The 19,897-nt window shown below is 33.7% G+C and overlaps 1 protein-coding gene across 1 annotated transcript in view; it reads right to left on the bottom strand.

Moving 5' to 3' along the window:
- The window catches only part of LOC129218455 (uncharacterized), a 66,651-nt gene that overhangs the window by 27,505 nt on the left and 19,249 nt on the right, over positions 1 to 19,897 (bottom strand). Inside the window, exons 2-3 of the mRNA XM_054852730.1 lie at positions 12,177 to 12,254; positions 405 to 613 (exon numbers count right to left, since the gene is read on the bottom strand). Coding sequence (XP_054708705.1) covers positions 405 to 613; positions 12,177 to 12,194 — 227 coding nt within the window. The 5' untranslated portion in view covers positions 12,195 to 12,254. The remainder of the gene's footprint in view (positions 1 to 404; positions 614 to 12,176; positions 12,255 to 19,897) is intronic.

Here is a 19,897-nt window from a genome sequence, read left to right as displayed (position 1 = left end):
TTTGCTCCACTTATAGCACCTTTTCCATACTACCCATTATCGAAATTAGAAAAAAAAGTGTTTCTTGGCCCATCCTAATGCGCAGTTCCCAATGCTTTGGCAGAGGATCCATTCTATGATGCATCAATAAAGCAGTTAGACTTCTATTCTATGTGTCCCCCTCATTTGTGTTGAGAATTCTTCACATGTTGTAGAATCCCATATTGCTCATAAATATGTTACAAAAATATAAGGGGTACAGAAAAAATATTTGTATAGTATGTACAACAGCATAATATAATAAAATATTTTGTGAAGGGTTTATTAATGGAACTATATTTCTTCTAAATACTTTTAATAACATTCAATACACTAAAAACTTCTTTTTTCTACCCAAATGTATTAAAAAGAAAAAAATTACTTACGAATTAGCATTTTCTTCACCTGCATCAGGATTTTCATTATTCATATCTGCCATATGAAAACCTCTTCTATTTAGCTTCAGTTTTCGTTGAGGAAGACCTTCAGATTTGTCTTCTGCTGTTGCTGTCTGCTGTTGAGAATCAGATATATCTTCTGCTGCTGAATCATTTGAAACACTGTTATCATTCAGCAGTTCAGAATCATTATCATTCTAGAATTTTAGGAAAAGCATTACTTGAAAACAAGAATTTAAAAAATCATAACAACTAAAAATATATTAACCATTTGAAAAAATAACTTATCTAAAATTTCATTTCTATATAAATAAAAATGAAACTCCAAATGTTTTTGTTTGTGGTAAACTCGGAAACTAAAGGAGTAGGATCGGAATGGACTTTAAGTGCAATCATATGGAAGTTTTTTACTTCACATTCACATAAAATAATTAATTCAAACATAATAACACACACATTGACATTCACATTGATAATGAAGCTAGATTTTGATATATTAAAGTTTGAATTTTAGCAGGAAGCTTTCAAACCATGAAGTCTGAACAACTAACACAATTTTATGGGATTTTCCACACAATTACCTAAAATGTAGGGATTTTCTGAAAAAAATAATAAAATCCAGTAGGTTTTTAATAAAAATCGGGATATCGGGAGAAATGCTCACAATCCAGGAAACCACTGGGAAAACCAATTGAGTTAGCAGTTATAACAGTAGGTATTAGTTAGCCTGAGGAAGATTTATAGACCCTTTTGCAAAAATTTCAAAAGGTTTATTTTTTAATTCTATTTAAAACACATTTTTTACATAGATTCTGTAATATAAGGCAAAACAATTATTCACACTTATTAATATTATATACTACTGGAAAGAAAAAACTTTTATGAGTAATATTTAATTCTTTTCAATTCTTTAACTGAACCACAACAGGTGTTATGATGGTTTTTGGCTCAATTTTTCAAGGCTTTTCTCAATTTCAGCATTGTTTGAAATCATTAATAAAAAACAAACTGCAGGTGGTAGAAGTGGTCAACTTGTAACACATAGGACATTATTTACGAAAAATATACGATATAGGACACATTAGATGAATAATTTTTGCTATGAAAAAATGAATAACACACACACACACACATATATATATATACAGTTGGCTCTCTGTTTAACGATGCTCTATTTAACGACTTTCTCTATTCAAAGACGGCTTTTCATGGTCCCAGATGGTCCACTATAGTTTTAAAAATCATTCCATTTAAGGACGATTTTTTGTGATCCCTTGAAAATCGTTAGGAGTCATTTTTTTTAAGCTGGACACTTTTGATAGTTGCTGTCTTCAATTTTCATAAAAATTTCAGGATGTGTTAGTGGCACTATGATAAGAAAAAGTAAAGTTTCTTTTTTTTTAAAAAACTGATTTGTTTGTCTTTGAGTAGGGGTCAAAGTTTAAGGTCGTGAAAAAAAAGAGCTAAATATATGATTGCTTTGCTTCAAAAGCAATGAGTGAACCAAGCCAATTCTTTTAAATAATGATACTACTTGATACTAGGAACATTCTAGTATAAATATTTTGGTGACTCACTCATGGTTTTGAGTGCAGTTTTTTAACTTTCTTTGCCTTGTTTGGGCCCAAATATCTGCTAAAGCCATGAGTAACCCTCGGAAATAAGTATATGATTAACTACTCACCACAGTATAGCACTAAGAAAAATATAAAATAGCTTTCGTTTCTCTCGGCTTTAGTAGCTAAACGGTCTTTAAGTCGGAGATCTTTTAAAAATGGCCAACTTTAGAGGTCAATAACTTTGATCGCGACAGGTCAACAACTTTGGGACACAGTTGCAGCTATACTCCGAGTGGTGTAGTTTAAGGTCCAGGTTAGAAACCCATAGCAACTAATCCACTTTTTTAACTACACGGTCTCAAAGTTGATAATTTGAAACAACAAGAATCAAAGTTTTAGGTCAATTACTCTATAACACCTGAGTCAGTAACTGAGCAAGAGCTGTAATTATGCTCTATGTGGTATAGTTTAGACTCATGTCAGAAAACCATGAGATCTAATCATATTACTTAATTAAACAATCTCAAAAATAATGATTTCAGTATAAAAGAGCGTTTTTTCACGAGTTTATATGCGTGTTACTCAAAAACTTATGAGCTTAAACTCACATAAATACTAGAACAAATCAACAGCCAAATGTACTTTAAGCTCCCAAAATTTCATGCTTCCTGTGTAATAAAGTTTTCTGTAACCTTGATCACAACATGGCAATTCTTCTCACAAAGCTTATCCGCCATTTTGGAGCACTATGTTTCGGAGATCCTAGATCCTCAGGATTAGGATAAAAGTTGAAAATTAGCATCAGGTCAGTTTCAAAGATATTTCTACACCTCTATAAAATTTCATCCCATTCGGGGATGATCAAGCGGAGAGAGTTTGAAAATTCAGGACAGTTGACATGGAATTTGTTGACATGGACTTTTGACAGTTGCCATGGACTTTTTTGGCGACTAGAGGGCGCCTGTGATGCAGGGAGTGTTATTGCTGCTAATTTGATAAGTGTTTTTTTACTATAATTTTTCATTATTACTGTCTAGTTTTAGGTTTTTTTACTTCACTTTATCATGTAATTTAGTTTTATTGTGTTTTGGGGGCTCATTTTTGCTGTTATTGTATTCTTGAAGTGTTTTTGCATTTTTTGGAGCTAAGCCTAACATGTGGTGATCTCCTGGTTTTTGATCTTGTGTGCTTTATTGGGTGTAGCAACTCTGTTTATTTACTGCTGTTTTTAGTATTTATTCTGTGTTTTTTTGCATTTTTATCTTTCTGTTTTGCCTTTTGGAACATATTCACTGAGTAGAAATGGGTGTTATATGCATTATGAAAGAGGTAAAGAGTGGGAAGGGGGACAGGTGGATCTCTTGTGATTTATGTCATATGTTCTGCCTGTATAAGGGGGAAAATGAGTCTGTTTTTGAGGAGGATTATATTTGCACTAAATGTGCTGAACTCTCAGACTTAAGACTTAAGATGCTAGTTTTGGAAGCCCAGTTAGCATTAGGGTGTAGGCCAGTTGCAGAGGGTATAAATGTTCCAGAGATTCAGGGGGAAGTTTCAAATGAGGAGTTAGATTGGGAAACTAAGGGTGTAATTTTGGGGAACTCTATGGTAAGGGAGATGGGTAACACAGTTGGAAGAGTAAAGCGTAAGGTGGCTAGGTGTTGTTTACCAGGGGCTCGGGTAAAAGACGTTAATATGGTTGCGGAAAAGAAGGGAGTATTGCATAAGGAGGACATGGTTACTTTGTGGGTGGGAACAAATGATGTAGGTCACAGTAAAAATGAGGAGTTTTCTAGTGAATGGGAATCCCTGTTGGATAAAGCAACCAGCTTTTCGACGAATGTCCAAGTGGTTGGTTTGCTTCCCAGGTATGGAGTGCATAGGGGCTGGCTAAATCAACGTGCGAGGTGTATGAACTTGCTACTGAAGTCAATTTGCGAAAAGCGCAGTATCAGGTTCATTGATGTATGGAGTCATTGTAAACGGGATTGGATTGCTAGGGATGGCCTGCATCTGAGCTCTACAGGGGTCAAAATGGTTAGTGGATTAATTTTAAGGGCTTCAGAGTCAAAAAACTAAGTTGGAATGGGGGGCATGGTTCAAGCATCAGGTATCGAGAGAATGAAATTTTTTTGGGTATTGCTAGAAATGGAAATAAAGTGACGAACAAGAGTAGTAATGTTAACAATTGTAATTTAGGAAATTTCAGGGTGTTAAATAAAAGCAACTTAGGCATGCTTAAAGTTTTCTATACCAATGCTCGCAGTATTAGGAACAAGAGGGATGAATTGAAAAGCATAGTTATGGATGAGAAGTTGGATGTTATTGGAATTACAGAGACATGGGCTACCGAATCTGATGCAGAGTTATTACATATTGCTGGGTATAATTTGTTCAGACAGGATAGAGTAGGTAAAAGAGGTGGTGGGGTTTTATTTTATGTTAGAGACAATTTTATTTGCAATGAATTGGTCATAAATGATAAGCCTACTGATATTGATATGGTTTGGCTGGAGTTGATGAGCAGTAAGGGCAAAAAGCTACGCTTTGGAAACATTTATAGGCCACCTAATTCAAACCACGGACAAGATGAACAGATGTACCGTATTATAAGTGACGTGTCCAGTAAGGGATCCGTTATCATAATGGGGGATTTCAATTTTCCGGGTATTGATTGGAATAATTTTTACCCTGGTAACGGCAAAGAAGAGGAATTTTTAAAAGTAATTGGTGACTGTTTCTTAGATCAAGTTGTAACTCAGGGAACTCGAGAGGAGGCAATTTTGGATCTAGTTTTTTGTGACATAGGTAGTTTTGTTCAGGGGTTGAGTGTAGGGGAGCATATTGGAGATAGTGATCATAACAGCATTAGGTTCCGGGTTAAATTTGAAGTGTGCAAAGATGATAATTTTAGGTTTGTGCCCAATTTCAGAAACACCGATTTTGTTGCACTTAGGCAGAGCTTGAAAGAGGTTTTTTCGTCAGGGTTGGAAAATAGCGACGTAGATCAGCAGTGGACGGAATTTAAGGATAAACTTGCTAAAACCGTTGGGGACTATGTTCCATTTAGGAGAAAAGGTGTTAGTACCAAAATTTGGCCCATGTGGTTCTCCAGGGAGACTAAAGAAGCTCTTAATTATAAGCAAGCCACTTTTCGTAAGTTTAAAGAAACTGGTCAGAGTGCGGAGAGGCTCCAGTATGGTAAGGCAAGGCGAAATTTTAAGTATTTGGTACGGATTCAGAAAAGGGAATTGGAGCAAAGGCTGGCAGATGACATTGATGGGAACCCTAAGAGGTTTTTTGCTTACGCTAATTCTGGGAAAGCTCGAAACAGTCAAATTGGGCCTTTGGTTGATGAGTATGGAAATTTAATCCAAAACGATAGGGATATTGCAAATGTTCTAAATAACTTTTTTTCCAGTGTGTTTAACGATAACTGTATCTCAACAGTTGACACTAACAAGACACAAGCTATTATACAGCTTGAGGATTTGGTATTTTCCAGGGAGGAGGTTTTATTTCATTTGAAAAAGATTAAAGCAACTAAAGCTTTGGGACCAGATAATATTTATCCAAAAATTTTAGTTGAATGTGCAGAGGAATTAGTGGATGTTATTTTGAATATTTTCAATGCTTCTTATAACTCGGGGATGGTGCCAGAGGACTGGAAGCTGGCTAACATAATGCCACTCTTCAAGAAGGGGTCTAAAGGTATTGCTGGGAATTATAGACCTGTAAGTTTGACTTCGGTGATTTGTAAGATTTTCGAAACTTTGATCAAAATTAAGATCATGATGTTCTTAGAGACTAATAGTCTGTTGACTAGTTTGCAGTATGGTTTCAGAAAAGGTAAATCCTGTACTACTAATTTATTGCATTTCTACGACAAGATTACCTCAGCTTTAGATACAAAAAATGTGTGGATGTTGTTTATATTGATTTTCAAAAAGCTTTTGACAAGGTACCGCATGTTGCTCTTCTCAGCAAGTTAGCTGACATTGGAATAGGAGGAAAAACTTTACTTTGGGTTAGAAATTGGCTTACTGGTAGGAAGCAAAGAGTAGTTGTGAGAGGAAATCATTCTAATTGGAGTGATGTTTTAAGTGGGGTTCCTCAGGGATCAGTTTTAGGGCCTCTTTTGTTTATTATATTTATGAATGACATCAATGAAAATATTTCTGGAAGCATGAATTGTTTTGCTGACAATGTAAAAGTTATGGGGATTGTCGAAAATGAAGAACAAGTAAAACAGCTGCAAGAGGATTTAGATCATATTACTAAGTGGGCAGATAAATGGGGTATGGCAGTTAATGTAGGGAAATGTCAAGTGCTACACTTAGGTCATGGAAATAAGCGTATGAGATATCGTTTACAGGGTTCAGTCATAAATCAGGCAGAAAATGTTATGGATCTGGGTGTCTTTATAAATCAGGACTTCAAGTTTAGTCAACAGTGCAGTATTGCTAGTAACAAAGCCAACAAAATGCTTGGGTTCATCAATAGATCTATTTCAAACAAATCTAAGAAAGTTCTTCTGCCTTTATATAGGAGTTTAGTAAGACCTCATTTGGAGTATGCTGTTCAGTTTTGGTCGCCTTATCTGAAGAAAGATATTTTTGTATTGGAAAGGGTTCAAAGAAGGGTAACTAAATTAGTAAGGGGACTCTCAGATTTAGATTATGATACCAGACTTAATAGGCTTAACATGTACAGCCTGGAGCAAAGGAGAGTCAGAGGGGACATGATTCAGTTATTTAAATTTATCAAAATGAAAGATGTAAATGGATTAAATTTTTGTGGGGAAAGCAGGACAAGGGGTCATTGTTTTAAGCTATTTAAATCTCAGGCTAACTTGGAAATCAGGAAAAACTACTACTTTAGCAGGGTCGTGGGCACTTGGAATAGCTTACCGGAAGAGGCGGTAATGAGCAAGGGAGTGGATAGCTTTAAGAGGGCCATTGATCTTCATTGGGGACTAATTAATTGACTAGGACCAGCCTAGCTGTGCCCAGAGCCTGTTGCTGGTCGTCACATTTGTATTTGTATTTCTATTTGAATCACTCTGCTATAAACATTATGCACATTTCACGCCTTTTCTTTTTATTGTCCAACAAACCTGTTTTTTTTTCTTTTACTTTGTATCTATGTTTTTACTTTTGAGCCATATTTAATAAATTTGTTTATTTATAAAAGTTTAATTACTAAGTAGGGTACATGCAGATTCTACTATAGTTATGAACTCAATCTGCTACCCAATTGCAATCCTCTTCCTAAAATATAACATTCATTTATTGTCATTATATAGTCAAAAATAACCAAAGATGCATGTGGATTGTAACAATGTTATATCAGAGTGATTCCACGTCAACTGACCTAAATTTTTAAAATTGTCCCTGCTCGATCATCCCCAAATGGGATGAAATTTTATAAAGGCGTAGTGATGTCTTTGAAACTAACTTATACAAATTTTCTTCTTCTGAGATTGGAATCTCCAAAATGGTGGATCAGCTTTTTGATAAGAATTGCCATGTTGTGGTCAAGGTTATGAAAAATTTTATTAGACCGGAAGCATGAAATTTTAGGAGCTTGAAGTACATTTTATAGTTGCATCAGAAGTCAAACGTAGTTGCAGGGATGGCAGATCGCATTCTGGAAATTTTTTGAAATGTAAAGTTCAAAAAAGTAGTTTTAGTACAAAAATGAGGCTCCGGGGGGGGGGGAGCTGCATTGGAGGTTAGATAAACTGCCCAAGGGCCCCGGAAGAATTTTCAAAACCGAAGTCTGAAATAGCAAAATTGTTCTTTTCTTTTGGAAAATTATAGGAAAGGAGAGGGGTTCCCTACCTACCAAATTATTTTAAAAATTTGAGATAAGTTAAGGCTAATTTTGGTAATGATAGGGAATTGGGGGCTCTTTTCAGAATTTCTTTTCTGAAATTGTCTTCCCGATTATAGGGAATGTTTGATCATGAAAAGGGAAGGGAAATAGGTGATCTCCTGGTGGAAAACTTTCAAAATCAAAGACTTGAAGGCTCAATTTTAGACTATCTTTTGTGACGTTAAGAGATTCAGTGATTCTTTGAAAGTTTTTTATATTGAGGTGTTAAAAACGTAATTTAAGTTTATGTTTCAAAACAATAGAGTTAGAGATTAATTCCAGATTTTTTTTTTTTTTTTTGAAACTAAAGTCAATTTTAGACTATCCATGAGAAGGAAGGGTTTGGGGATCCCTTGTGGTAGTATTTTTTCATTTCTGTCTCTGAAACAAAGGTTGAAACTGGACAAATGGAAAAAAGGGACAGTGTAATTCGGAGTGACGAGACCAAAATATCCCTGTTTGGTAGTGGTGAGATAAAATACATAAGGGTCATACGTCAAAATGTGTAACATTTCTGTCACATGCCTTTTATTAAAAAAAACTTTAAGGAACAATTCCTTTAACAATGCTTTTTAATTTTATCAAAAATATATCTATTTAAACCTGCCAACAATTTTTAATAATAATTTTTATTTCAGTATATATTTGGTTCACAATATGAGAATTCTCACCTCTGTGGCATGTCACACACCTTGTGTGACTGTTTATGCTGCTTAATAACATGTTTAATTAAAATTACATACTTAATTATTTATTACTCCTTTCACAAGTCTCTCAAATACTAATTGTTTAAGTATATTAAATTTTTTAATATTGTGTTTTAATTTCTTTTCAGTAGGGTAAGGAGTCATGTGACACAATAAATTCTCAACTCCGTTACCTAAACACAAAATGCCATTCCTCATTAACACGGGCAATAATGACATAAAATTTTATTTTCCATAATACAAGCAAGCCCCATTGTTTATTTTGAGCAAGAAAGAAGTTGTGAGATTTTTGTCAAAAACAAGCTGGAATTTGCTTTAAAAACTCAGTGTGGTTATTGAGACTTCTCACCTCCGTGAACTTGAACTTCAGGGATGTAAATTAATGTAAAAAAAAAAGAAGTCAACATATTTCCATATGCTTAAAATGAGCAGATTGTAGCAACGAAGAAAAAAAAAATATTTCCCTGAAAAATGTATGCATTAGGCCTATATGAAAGGAAAATTCCTCACCTCCGTGAATCTTACCTCTGAGACAGACCTCATCAATTTTATTATTTCTGAGGTGAAAATAACTGATGGAAGCGAAATACATCAAGCATAGGCACTCTACCAAAATTATAAATTGCCAGTATATTCTCAAGTGTACTAAATAGGGGAATGTGGGACAAAGTGAAATGGTCAAGATGACTGAGTTTTCCCAAAATGAACAAATCAGAAATTTGCTTTGAAAATTACAGCACATAAAGAAAGAACAATGTATTTTATTGAGCAATCACGACTGCTTATTGCTTTCATTTGACTGTTTTTGGTGTGCTATCATTTTATTTTCCCGCCAGCATCCTCTGCAGCATCACCGTCGACCGGCTCCTCACGATGCTGCTGATATAGCGAAAGTTGTCTCCAGGTTGCATCCATATCCTACACACACGCACATACATACACAACTACACACACACACAGAAACATATACACACACAAATTCATACACACACATACATGTTGGCCTGCTTACACCTGCTGGCGGAAACTACTATCTACTTACTTGCATTGACCGTTACTCCAGATAGCCGGAAGCATTTCCTATGAAAGACCAGACCGCATACCATAGCTTGGGATCCATTCAAGTGTAAAAAAAGATCTTGGTGTTTCGCCTGCTGAGCTTCTATATGGTCAACCTCTCACACTACCAGGAGAATTTTTTTTCCATTCCTATCCACGTATCCCTCAACTGGTTTTTGTAGATCTCCTGCGGCAACATATGAGAAAACTTACACCTGCTCCAGCTTCTCGTCATGTAAAAGATTCTACTTTTGTGTTTAAAGACTTGTCAACTACAACTCATGTCTTTATACGAGATGATCATGTGCGTAAACCCCTGGAGCCCCATTACGTTGGTCCTTACAAAGTAATTTCCAGAAATGATAAAGTATTTCATCTGGACATAGATGGAAAAAAATCTTCTGTTTCTATAGATCAACTCAAACCTGCTCTTTTTGATTCTGAGCTTTCAAGTTCAGAACCGTTAAAAAATACTGTCACAAAGTCTGGAAGAATATCTCGCCCTGTAGTCCGGTTTCATTTATGATACCTTACCGACTGCAGGGGGAGTATGTGGCAACGCCAGATTATGTAAATTTGGCATCACGTAGAAGTACATAAACCTTGTTGCAACACGCAAGCGAGTTGCTTGCCATCACTTTGAGTTTATTTCCTAACTTTTTGTTAAGTATAATGTGCAATATTTTAGAACTCAAATAAAATCAATTCTATTTGTACGTAGTGAGATTTCAGCTTATACATTTTAGCTACTTCAAAAATCCGCTACACACTAAAATGATGCTATTTTCCTCCAATGTATTTAAATTTTTTAATTATTCAATGATAGATTTTTAAATGCAGAGATAATGTCGCGACCCACAGGTTGGGAAACCGTTTTAAAATGTTCACCTGTGTGTGTGTGTGGACATGTTTTAATTTTTTCTTACAGAAATTTTTTTGTGACTAATAGTTTTGGAAAGATATTTTGCTAAATTAAAAAGAGAGGCTAAAAGCTCTAGAAACCTCCCCTACTCCATTAATCGGACTCAAAGTAGCTCCATACACCCAGATTAAATATAAAAAAGTCTTTCCAGCAGATTAAACGAGCTGATGTGTGCATCACATGACTTCCTTTTACACCAATTTAATGATAAATAGTAGTGAATTGGAGTAAGCAAAGAAACACGTTAAATTTTTACCCCAAGTTTGTTGCAAACTGAAGCAAAAAAATGTTTTATACAGGTTCATTTTCCTAATATTGGACATTTCAATGTGATTCAATGGTTAACTCTCTAAATATCGCCAATAGAGGCCAAAATGAAACCAAATTTTAAAAAAAAGAAAGAAAGAAAGAAAAAACGGCAATTTTTTTTTTTTGTTGCCAAGTTGGCAAAAAAAAACTTGGTGACCAGAAGCTTGACGGTACAGCGCCAAGTTTTTGCCAAACTATAACACCACTTGAATTTACAACGCGATATTAACGATTTCCTCCCAAAAAGGTGTAAAAGACCCCCTTAGGAACATCCGAATGCAATCAAATGAGGATGTGCACAACTAGACCCCACTAGGAGTCTGCATAGCAAATTTCAACTTTCTAGGACATACCATTTTCGAGTTATGCGAGATACATACGCACATACAGACGTCAAGAGAAAACTCGTTGTAATTAATTCGGGGATCGTCAAAATGGATGTTTCGGGTGTCTATACGTTCTTAGACTTATATCCAACGCATGGTTGGGTTGAAAGAAAATCAACATTCATTCGGGGGCGAGCAAAATGGAAATGTAGCCCTATTCTTGAGTTAAACTTTTTTCACGAATACAATACTTCCTTTACTTTGTAAAAGGAAGTAAAAATAGGGACTCACATATGGCAATTTTTAAGGCACATTTTCAGTTCATGCCAGTGTTGCAACAAGAAACTTTTCAAGGTGAAAAGAATTTTGCTTATAAACACATACATAGAAACATACAGGTATACTGTCGAACCTCGCTATAAGGTCACTTTTCGAAACTTCGTGAAAGTGACCTGTGTCTTCAAATCATATGCTTTTTTAACAATGGGCATACATATAAATAGCAAAATTCTTTGTTAAGTCGACTATGTTCCAAATTATCAATAAGTTAAGTTGTAGCCTTTTAGCAAATGCCTTTGCCATTTATTAAAGGTTGAAGGGTTTGTCAAATCCAAAAAAATAGGGCCTTTGATCTACTTTAAATAGATAAATAGATAGCTAAATATGGCTTTTAGAGGGGCTCCTACAAACAATATTTGAAAATAGGGCCATAATAGAGGCTTTTGTGGGCCAGTGGGAACCCTGTTTTCTTATTTATCTAAAGGGGGAACAAAAAAGATTTTTAGGAGTGGGGCTCTGCAGGCGCAGGGCCCGATAGGGACCGTTTGGTCTTAATCGAGCTACAGCCGGTTCATACTACACAATAAAATAATAAAATGCTTTTAAAAGTACCAGGTCCTCTACGAAACTATAAGATTTCAAACCAGAAACTGAAAATAATAAAACTGTAATTTTAACATCGTTCTTTAGCCGTTTCTTTTTAATCTAATATTTTTACATACCATTTCCATTGAACTCATAATGAGCACCACAGTTCTCTTTTCGTCTTTCAAATGATAGATTTCAAGGAAAACTTTATCCTAAAGAGAACACATTAAATAAGTTGAAATTCCAGTTATAAAGTAAAGTTTTCCAAAATTGAGCAAATAGTAGAGATAAAAGAACTTGATCTGCTAATCATTAGTATATATTAGAAACAGAGTTCTCTCTCTCATTCAAGAAAAGTGCAAGGACTTTTTCAGAATATTCAAGGACAGAAATTTATATACTTTAGACATGAAAAAGCATATGATAAATTAAAATCAAATGTATTCCTACTTGAAACACAGGATCATTCTCATGCGACTTCAGAGAGGCGAACTGATAAATCAATAAAATCAGGAAAAATCATGTATATTCCCATTTCTAGAAGTTGAGAGAAAATCCTGAAAATTCTATACAGCTCATGGATTTTTCTTTATGTGGTGAAAAGGGAGATATTATGTTTAGAAAGTAAAATTATGAGTTAAAATAATGGAATCATTCCATGTCAAGTGATCCAAAATTTGAGAAATTTTTTCACTGACATTTTTGGATTTCTTTGAAATTTCGCTCATTGATTGTACCCTTCAAGGTAGACAAGGGTTCAAATTTTTAGATTTTTATCTCTTTTATTTTTTTATTTATGAGACTTTGATTTTTGGAAAAACCCTCTTTTTTCATGGATAATTGAACATAAAATGGACGATAACTCAGCACCAAATATAGGTTGCGTTTGACGAACTCAGCCAGTCAACCGGTAAATAACCGATTAGTAACCACAGCATTCTATGATCTACTGGTTAATGCACCAGTTACCGTTTTAAGCTATTGATTGGTTGATTCAAGCATGTGATCAATATCCGTCAAGTAATCAACCAACCGGTAGCGACCGGTCGAGTTCGTCGAACGTAAGCATAGATAGAACGATTTGGTAAAAAGCAATTTAAGGTACATTAGTTGCTGTTTAGTATGATATGCAACATGACTAATTTTGTAAAAATTTTCATTTTTAAAAATTTAAATTTCAAATTTCTCAGAAAACATATAATGATTTTTTTTTTTTTTTTAAGTTCCAAAAACTTTTGTATATTTTATCTTGATTTGTGCAAAATTTCAAGTCCGGATCTCAATGGGATCATATTTTAATGAATTTTTGAATAAAATTTGACTTAAGAAATAATATTTTTCAGATTCTATTTAGTTAAATATCAATTAGTTAAATATCAATTTCATATAATATCTCTTACTGGTGATGGTCAAATGAGTAGTAAGTAAACATGACTATGCTTGAAATGAACTGGCATGAGCTTGTAGGGTGGTAAGCCCCCCCCCCCTCCGGCACCACCACTTTTAATCTTTTTTTTTATTTTTAGTTTTCAAAATGTAAAAAAATATAAAATATAAAAAAATTTTGAAAAAAAAATAGAACCGACTTCAAAATTGCTCTAAAAAGTGAAAAATAATTTTATTCTTTAAACACCATCGATAATGCTTTTAAACATAATTTTTGAAGTTGGCGCAAAAACAAAATGTAAAATCCAGTGTAACCATGCTTCGTTCATATTTTTTTTTTCAGAAAAGCATCCAAAGTTACGAACGAAACATTAATATCGCTATTCAAATATGCTGTCATCAATGCATAATGTATGTGATAGTGAAGAAACGGGTCCTGGTTAAATTTATAGTTGTATTTGAGTTATGGCTGTGAATGATTTTATCTATCGTTTTTGCGCCAACTTCAAAAATTATGTTTAAAAGCATTATCGATGGTGTTTAAAGAATAAAATTATTTTTCACTTTTTAGAGCAATTTTGAAGTCGGTTCTATTTTTTTTCAAAATTTTTTTATTTTATTCTTTTTAGTGTAAATGTAGGTATTTCAGAAATAATAAGAAGTTACCATCACGAAACTTTACATTTTTTCTTAAAAATGCTCCATACTAAAAAAAAAAAATATTGACAAGCGTTAAACTTTAAGCGATTGGCACTAAAAACTTATCTTTGTTCCTCTCTGGAAATCATGCGTAGTTAATTTAATTATAACCATTTAATTATTACATTTTTCCTAACTAATTTACATTCCACAGCATCTAAGTTGCTCATGATGCAATCCTGTATTTTCTTACTTAGCCCCGATCATCTGTTATCGGCATAGATGATAACGATAAAAATACTACAGAGTAGTTGAGTTAAACCTAATGGTAGCATTGTGAAGGCTAAGCAGATCCTAATCACTGCATCACCTCGCTTCTAGGTTAGGTTTACCCCTACTATGGAGCAATAGCACTGAAGAAAGGAAGATTTTGATAATTCTCATAGGGTTACTATAAATCAGCAGGGTTACTAAAATAAAATTATTTACGCCAAAAATGAGACGACAGTGACAGATTCCCCATTATCGAAATATCCCTTGAAGAAATTTGATTTTTGTTTCAGAGAAGCCTTCATTCAAAATTATCATTACAATTACTATTAATGTTACTGTTATATGGCACCAAACTTTTATAAGAATGAGTTTCCTATTGTCGCGTAGATGAAGATAGCGAAGACAATGTGAAAGCCAAATGAAGCAAATACTTGTTAGTCTCAACTCGAGATCTTTATTCAGAACCACGAATGAACGTTACATCTCCTTATATACAACTTGAGAAAGTGCTGGAACTTTCCAGACTTGGAAAGATACAGAAATTAATAGAAGATTTGAGAAAATACGGGAAACAGTAGAAACGAAATTTTAGTATATTTCACTTTGTCCTAGTCAGGATTTGAAGCCGGGTCGCTCGTGTGGGAGGCGAGAATTCTACCACTGAGCCACCGTTATCCACGGATGAAAAGTGCGAACTTCACTACAATATCATTTCAATCATTTAAAAGGGAAATTGCATAAAATTTACTAATTTTTGCCCATAACTTTTTTTAAAGAACAAATATGGTCAAACAAAGTAATGGGACCTAAGTTGAGCCATCCCCTAACGATTAAAAAAAGAATCATCAAAATCCGTTCACTAGGTGAGACGCTATGAGTGGACAAACAAAAAAAAACATACATACGGTATGAATTGATAACCGCCTCCTTTTTGAAGTCGGTTAAAAATAAAACAAAATGAATAGTAAACTTATTTAAATGTGGTAAATTTTCTTTAAAACAAGACGAAGTATATACCCCTCCCCCTTACCCATACATACAATTAACACTATACTAGTATTACGCTTTACCTGGAGATTGAATTGAAAATTATTTTTACCCCATGTGTTTTCTTTTTTTTCAGATCAAGTGTTTCTTTTTAGATCATAACTTCAAAAAAGTGTACTTAATTCAATATCTGATAAGGAAAGTTATAATTCATTTCATTCCCTACTCCCACCCCAACACCAACCCTCATTTTCGGAAGGAGGAAAGACATAGTTTGCCCCGAGATGATAGCGAAATTGTGTTTCCTCCATATTGTTTTACTGTTTTTCCATTCTTTTCACACAAAACTACAAATAAATCAAAGCATCAGATCATATGTCTGTCTGCACGTAACTTTCTACAACATCTGGAGAACAGCTGTTTTTACTTTTCTTCATTGCTTGTTTTCTTTTGAGCATAACCTTTCATGTTGTTAAGCTTCATTCCAAATTGCCTCAAACCCCCCTCACTCTACCATCCCACTTTCCGAAAAAAAAAAAAAGTTGCAAATCAGTGGTGTTCTGTTCAGTGATGTTCCGATCAATTTGTCTGAGTGTATACTCCCAGCAATCCATTATACACAATATGTATATGCATCATATACATAATACGTCTAAAAAATGTTTGAGAGCATATGACGTATCTAGAGTATACCCCCGGTTCTTTTTGAGCAAAATTTCAAAGAAATCCAAAAATGTGATGAAAAAACTTTGGATCACTTGACATGGAATTACCCTATGAGCACTTTCATATCATTAGACAAACCAAACTCAGAGCTGTGCACATTTAATTCTCCCTTTGGTAGATATAAAATTCATAACTGCATGTTGCACTTCTCAGCGAACTAGCTCTGATATAGGAATAGAAAGAAAACTTTATTTTGGGTTAGGAATTGGCTGACTAGAAGGAAATAGTTGTCAGGAGAAATCATTCTCAATGGAGTGATGTTTTAAGCGGGGTTCCTCAGGGATCAGTTTTAGGGCCTCTCTTGTTTATTATTTTTATGAATGACATTGATGAATATATTTCTGGAAACATAAATAGTTTTGCTGATGATGTTAAAGTTATGGGAATCGTAGAGAATGAGGAACAAGTAAAACAGCTTCAAGAGGATTTAGATCAAATTACTAAGTAGGCGGATAAGTGGGGTATGGAAGTTCAGCGCTTCCCCCAGGATTAAAAAAGGGCAGGGTGCTGTTTTTTAAAAAAGGGCATTTTTTTAAAAAATAAAAGGCATGTTATCCTTTCAAAGCATTAGTGAATATAGTCATAGGATATATAGGGGAGGGTGGGGCACCTTGGGACATGGTTAGTGATGTGGATCGGGTAAATACCCAGTGGGTAGGTAAATATTTTTTGGGTATTTACCCGGGTATTTACCCAAGGCCTGGGTAAATACCCAAAAACTGGGTATTTTACAAAAAAAATGCAAAAAGTGAATAAGAATTTTTTTTTAAAATCTAAATATGAAATAATTGGTAAAACTGATACATACATATGTATTACACAGTTTATAATATTTTTTATCGAAAGACTTAATGAAATTATGAAAGAAACATATCACGAACCAAAGAATCTTTCTTTTCAATGCCATAATTGAAGAAGATGTTTGCTTTTTTTTTGTAACCAGTTAAGCTTTTTACTTTTTGTAGAATTGCTTTTTATATGTGAAATTTGGCTATTAACATTGATTAGGCATATCCAACACATTTAATGTGAATATCATATTAGATTGCTGAGTTGTTTCACACAATAATTCTTTAAATATGTGATCAAAATACAAATTTTAGGGAAAAATTTATTGTTTTGTATATAGTTGGTTATACAAGGTGTTTCGTTTTAACCTGCAAGACCTTTATTTTTGCAACCGTTAGTCCTAGATGCTTACTTCCAATTGCAAAAATATTCAGATGCAGAGTAAAGATATTGGAAGTTTGAAGCAAAAATAAAAATGAGTCAAAAACTACAAAATTTAACTTTTTATACGGCTCTAGGTCCCCTAACTTATATTTAGCGAAATGAATTTAAAACTTACTGACACAAAAAAACTTGACATTTGTGGAATGAAAACTCAAGGAGATATTCCATTTGAAAGTTTTAAGGGACCATGCAGAAGATGAGATTAGAACTTATTACCCTTTCAGAATAATGACAGGTTGGCAAAGTAAAAAAACACAAGGTATATTACATTTTTCATTTCTACTCAAAAATTCATGCAAATGTTATGCCGTGATACGCAAAACACGCTGCAAAACCTTGAACAATTTGAAAAATCACTCTGCACACATATAATTTTATATAAACACTCATTAACTGCTATATTTTCCCCCAAAAGATGTTACTGACGGCGAGTGTAAAATGGTGTAAGTTACAAAACGCTGTGTTTCATATCTCAGTGAATATTGGTCGTACTAATGTCAAACTTTTTTTGTAATTGTTTTTCAGTGGATATTATTTCCCTAAATATCAATAAGTCAGAGGATCTGGGGCCCATGTAAAAAGTTAAAATTTGTATTTTTTTACTCATTTTTATTTTTACTTCAAATTTTCAATACCTTAAGTCTGCATCTGATTTTGAACATTTTTGCAATTGTAAGTATGCATCTAGGACTAACGGTTGCAAAAATAGAGGTCTTGAAGATTAAAACAAAACACTCTGTATATATACATAGTGGAATACATACAGAAAAGTATTTTATTTGAATATAAATTTTTGAAATAAATACCCCGGTAAATTAATACCCATTTTGGGTATTTACCCAGGTATTTACCCCTAAAAATAAATACCCGGGTATTTTACATCACTAGACATGGTCCACCATTGGATACCGTAAATTTCAGCTTCAGTTTTGTAAACAGAAAGGAACTTTCTTGGGACATCATAGATGACAGCAGGATCTACTCTTCAGTGTACTTCGGAATTTCTCACATAAAGAGATAAGTACTGATCTAATTTTCTCTTTTTTTCAGAGGTTCGAAGTTGCATTAATAGATGGTTTCATTATTGAAATTTGCAAGTAGGAAACAAAATAATTTAAATAATTGCCTGGTGGGAAATTATACATGTCCTTCCATAAATAATTTAAAGGTTAGAAAATGTCTTGTACTGCTAAGCATAACTTTTAAAAAAGTTTATATATAATAACCTAAGTGAGGCAGGATGGGACACACAGTGGTGGGGCAGGTTGGGACACTGTCCTACCAGTGTTAAGTACAGAAAAAGCCTACTTCATTGTACTTAATAAATTTGATGAAGGATTTAAATGAACTAAAATTGAAAAAAAAAAAAAGGCTTCTGCTCTTGAAACAGAAGCAGAAAATGTTCTTAATAATAACATTTCAATTAGAGAGGCTGCTAAATTATATGGATTGAGTAAAAGAACTCTTAAGATGGTATATAAGAAGTAAATTTAAAGTGAATATGGAACCTAATGAAATTTGATAGGCTGTAAGTTTGTAAATAAAAATTTTTTAATCAATCGGGATTAGTATTTTTTTTTAAGTTTTTTTAAAAAGTTTTGCTAGTGTCCCAAGGTACCCCACCAAGTGGGGCAGGCTAAGACGTTGTAATAACCTTCTAATATTTACTATGAAAATTTAATTTGATGAAATAATGGGGTGAAATAATATTTAATTGAAGCAAAAATGCCTAAATTACATGTTCAGCTAAGTTTGTAGAAAGTTGAATAGAAAATTACATTTATAAAAATCATTATCTAAAAAGTGCCAGAAGGAGCCACCTTCCCCTACTGTTATTCCTGAGTTCAAATGTTTTACTATAACAATAATAAAAACTTCGAAACATTCATGAATTACTTCCTAGAATAAGTCAATAGTTTATAATCATTTAAAAAAAATTATGATAACAAATTCTTTCAGCTATTACTAGCTGTTAACTTTAAAAACTTTTAAATCCAAAAGTAATAATTACTCTTGGACTAACCACCACAATAAGGAAACAAAGACCAATAAACAGCACCAGTTTCAAAGCACTTAGTAAAGCTTGACCACGAACAGATGGCGGATGACCTTAAAGCAACACATCATTTGTATCATTTGTAATAGGTAGAATCTGCTAGAAAGCACCAAATGGTAAGAGTCACGGTTGCACTAATCCTATATGCTACAAAATGATAACCTATTACAAATGATGTTTTTTCTTCAAGGTCATTTGTTTTCAATTGAAATGTCAAAATCATCCACATTTGGGTTTTACATACTGAATTCTTCATATTTTTGTTATATTTTTGTGCTTCTTGGATGCCAAGTGTCACGTGAAATCTTAGCGTTTTGGTGCAAATCTGCAGCAATCTTTTGGCATCTGCTTTCGGCTTTTGATATTTCATATTTTTTCAGTAGTACACAATATAAAGTATACTGAGCAAAAATATTAGCCCAGTTTTTGGACCAAAAATGCTTGGCGAGCCTCTAATGCATAATAATAAAACAGAACGCATTATCCAAGAATTATGCGCAAAAACAACTGTTTTAGCAAATAATCGCGATTTAGATTGTAATAGACTGAAATTAT

Source organism: Uloborus diversus, chromosome 3, assembly GCF_026930045.1.
Source record: "Uloborus diversus isolate 005 chromosome 3, Udiv.v.3.1, whole genome shotgun sequence".
Classification (NCBI taxonomy): Eukaryota; Metazoa; Arthropoda; class Arachnida; order Araneae; family Uloboridae; genus Uloborus; species Uloborus diversus.
This window is presented reverse-complemented; position numbering and strand designations above follow the sequence as displayed.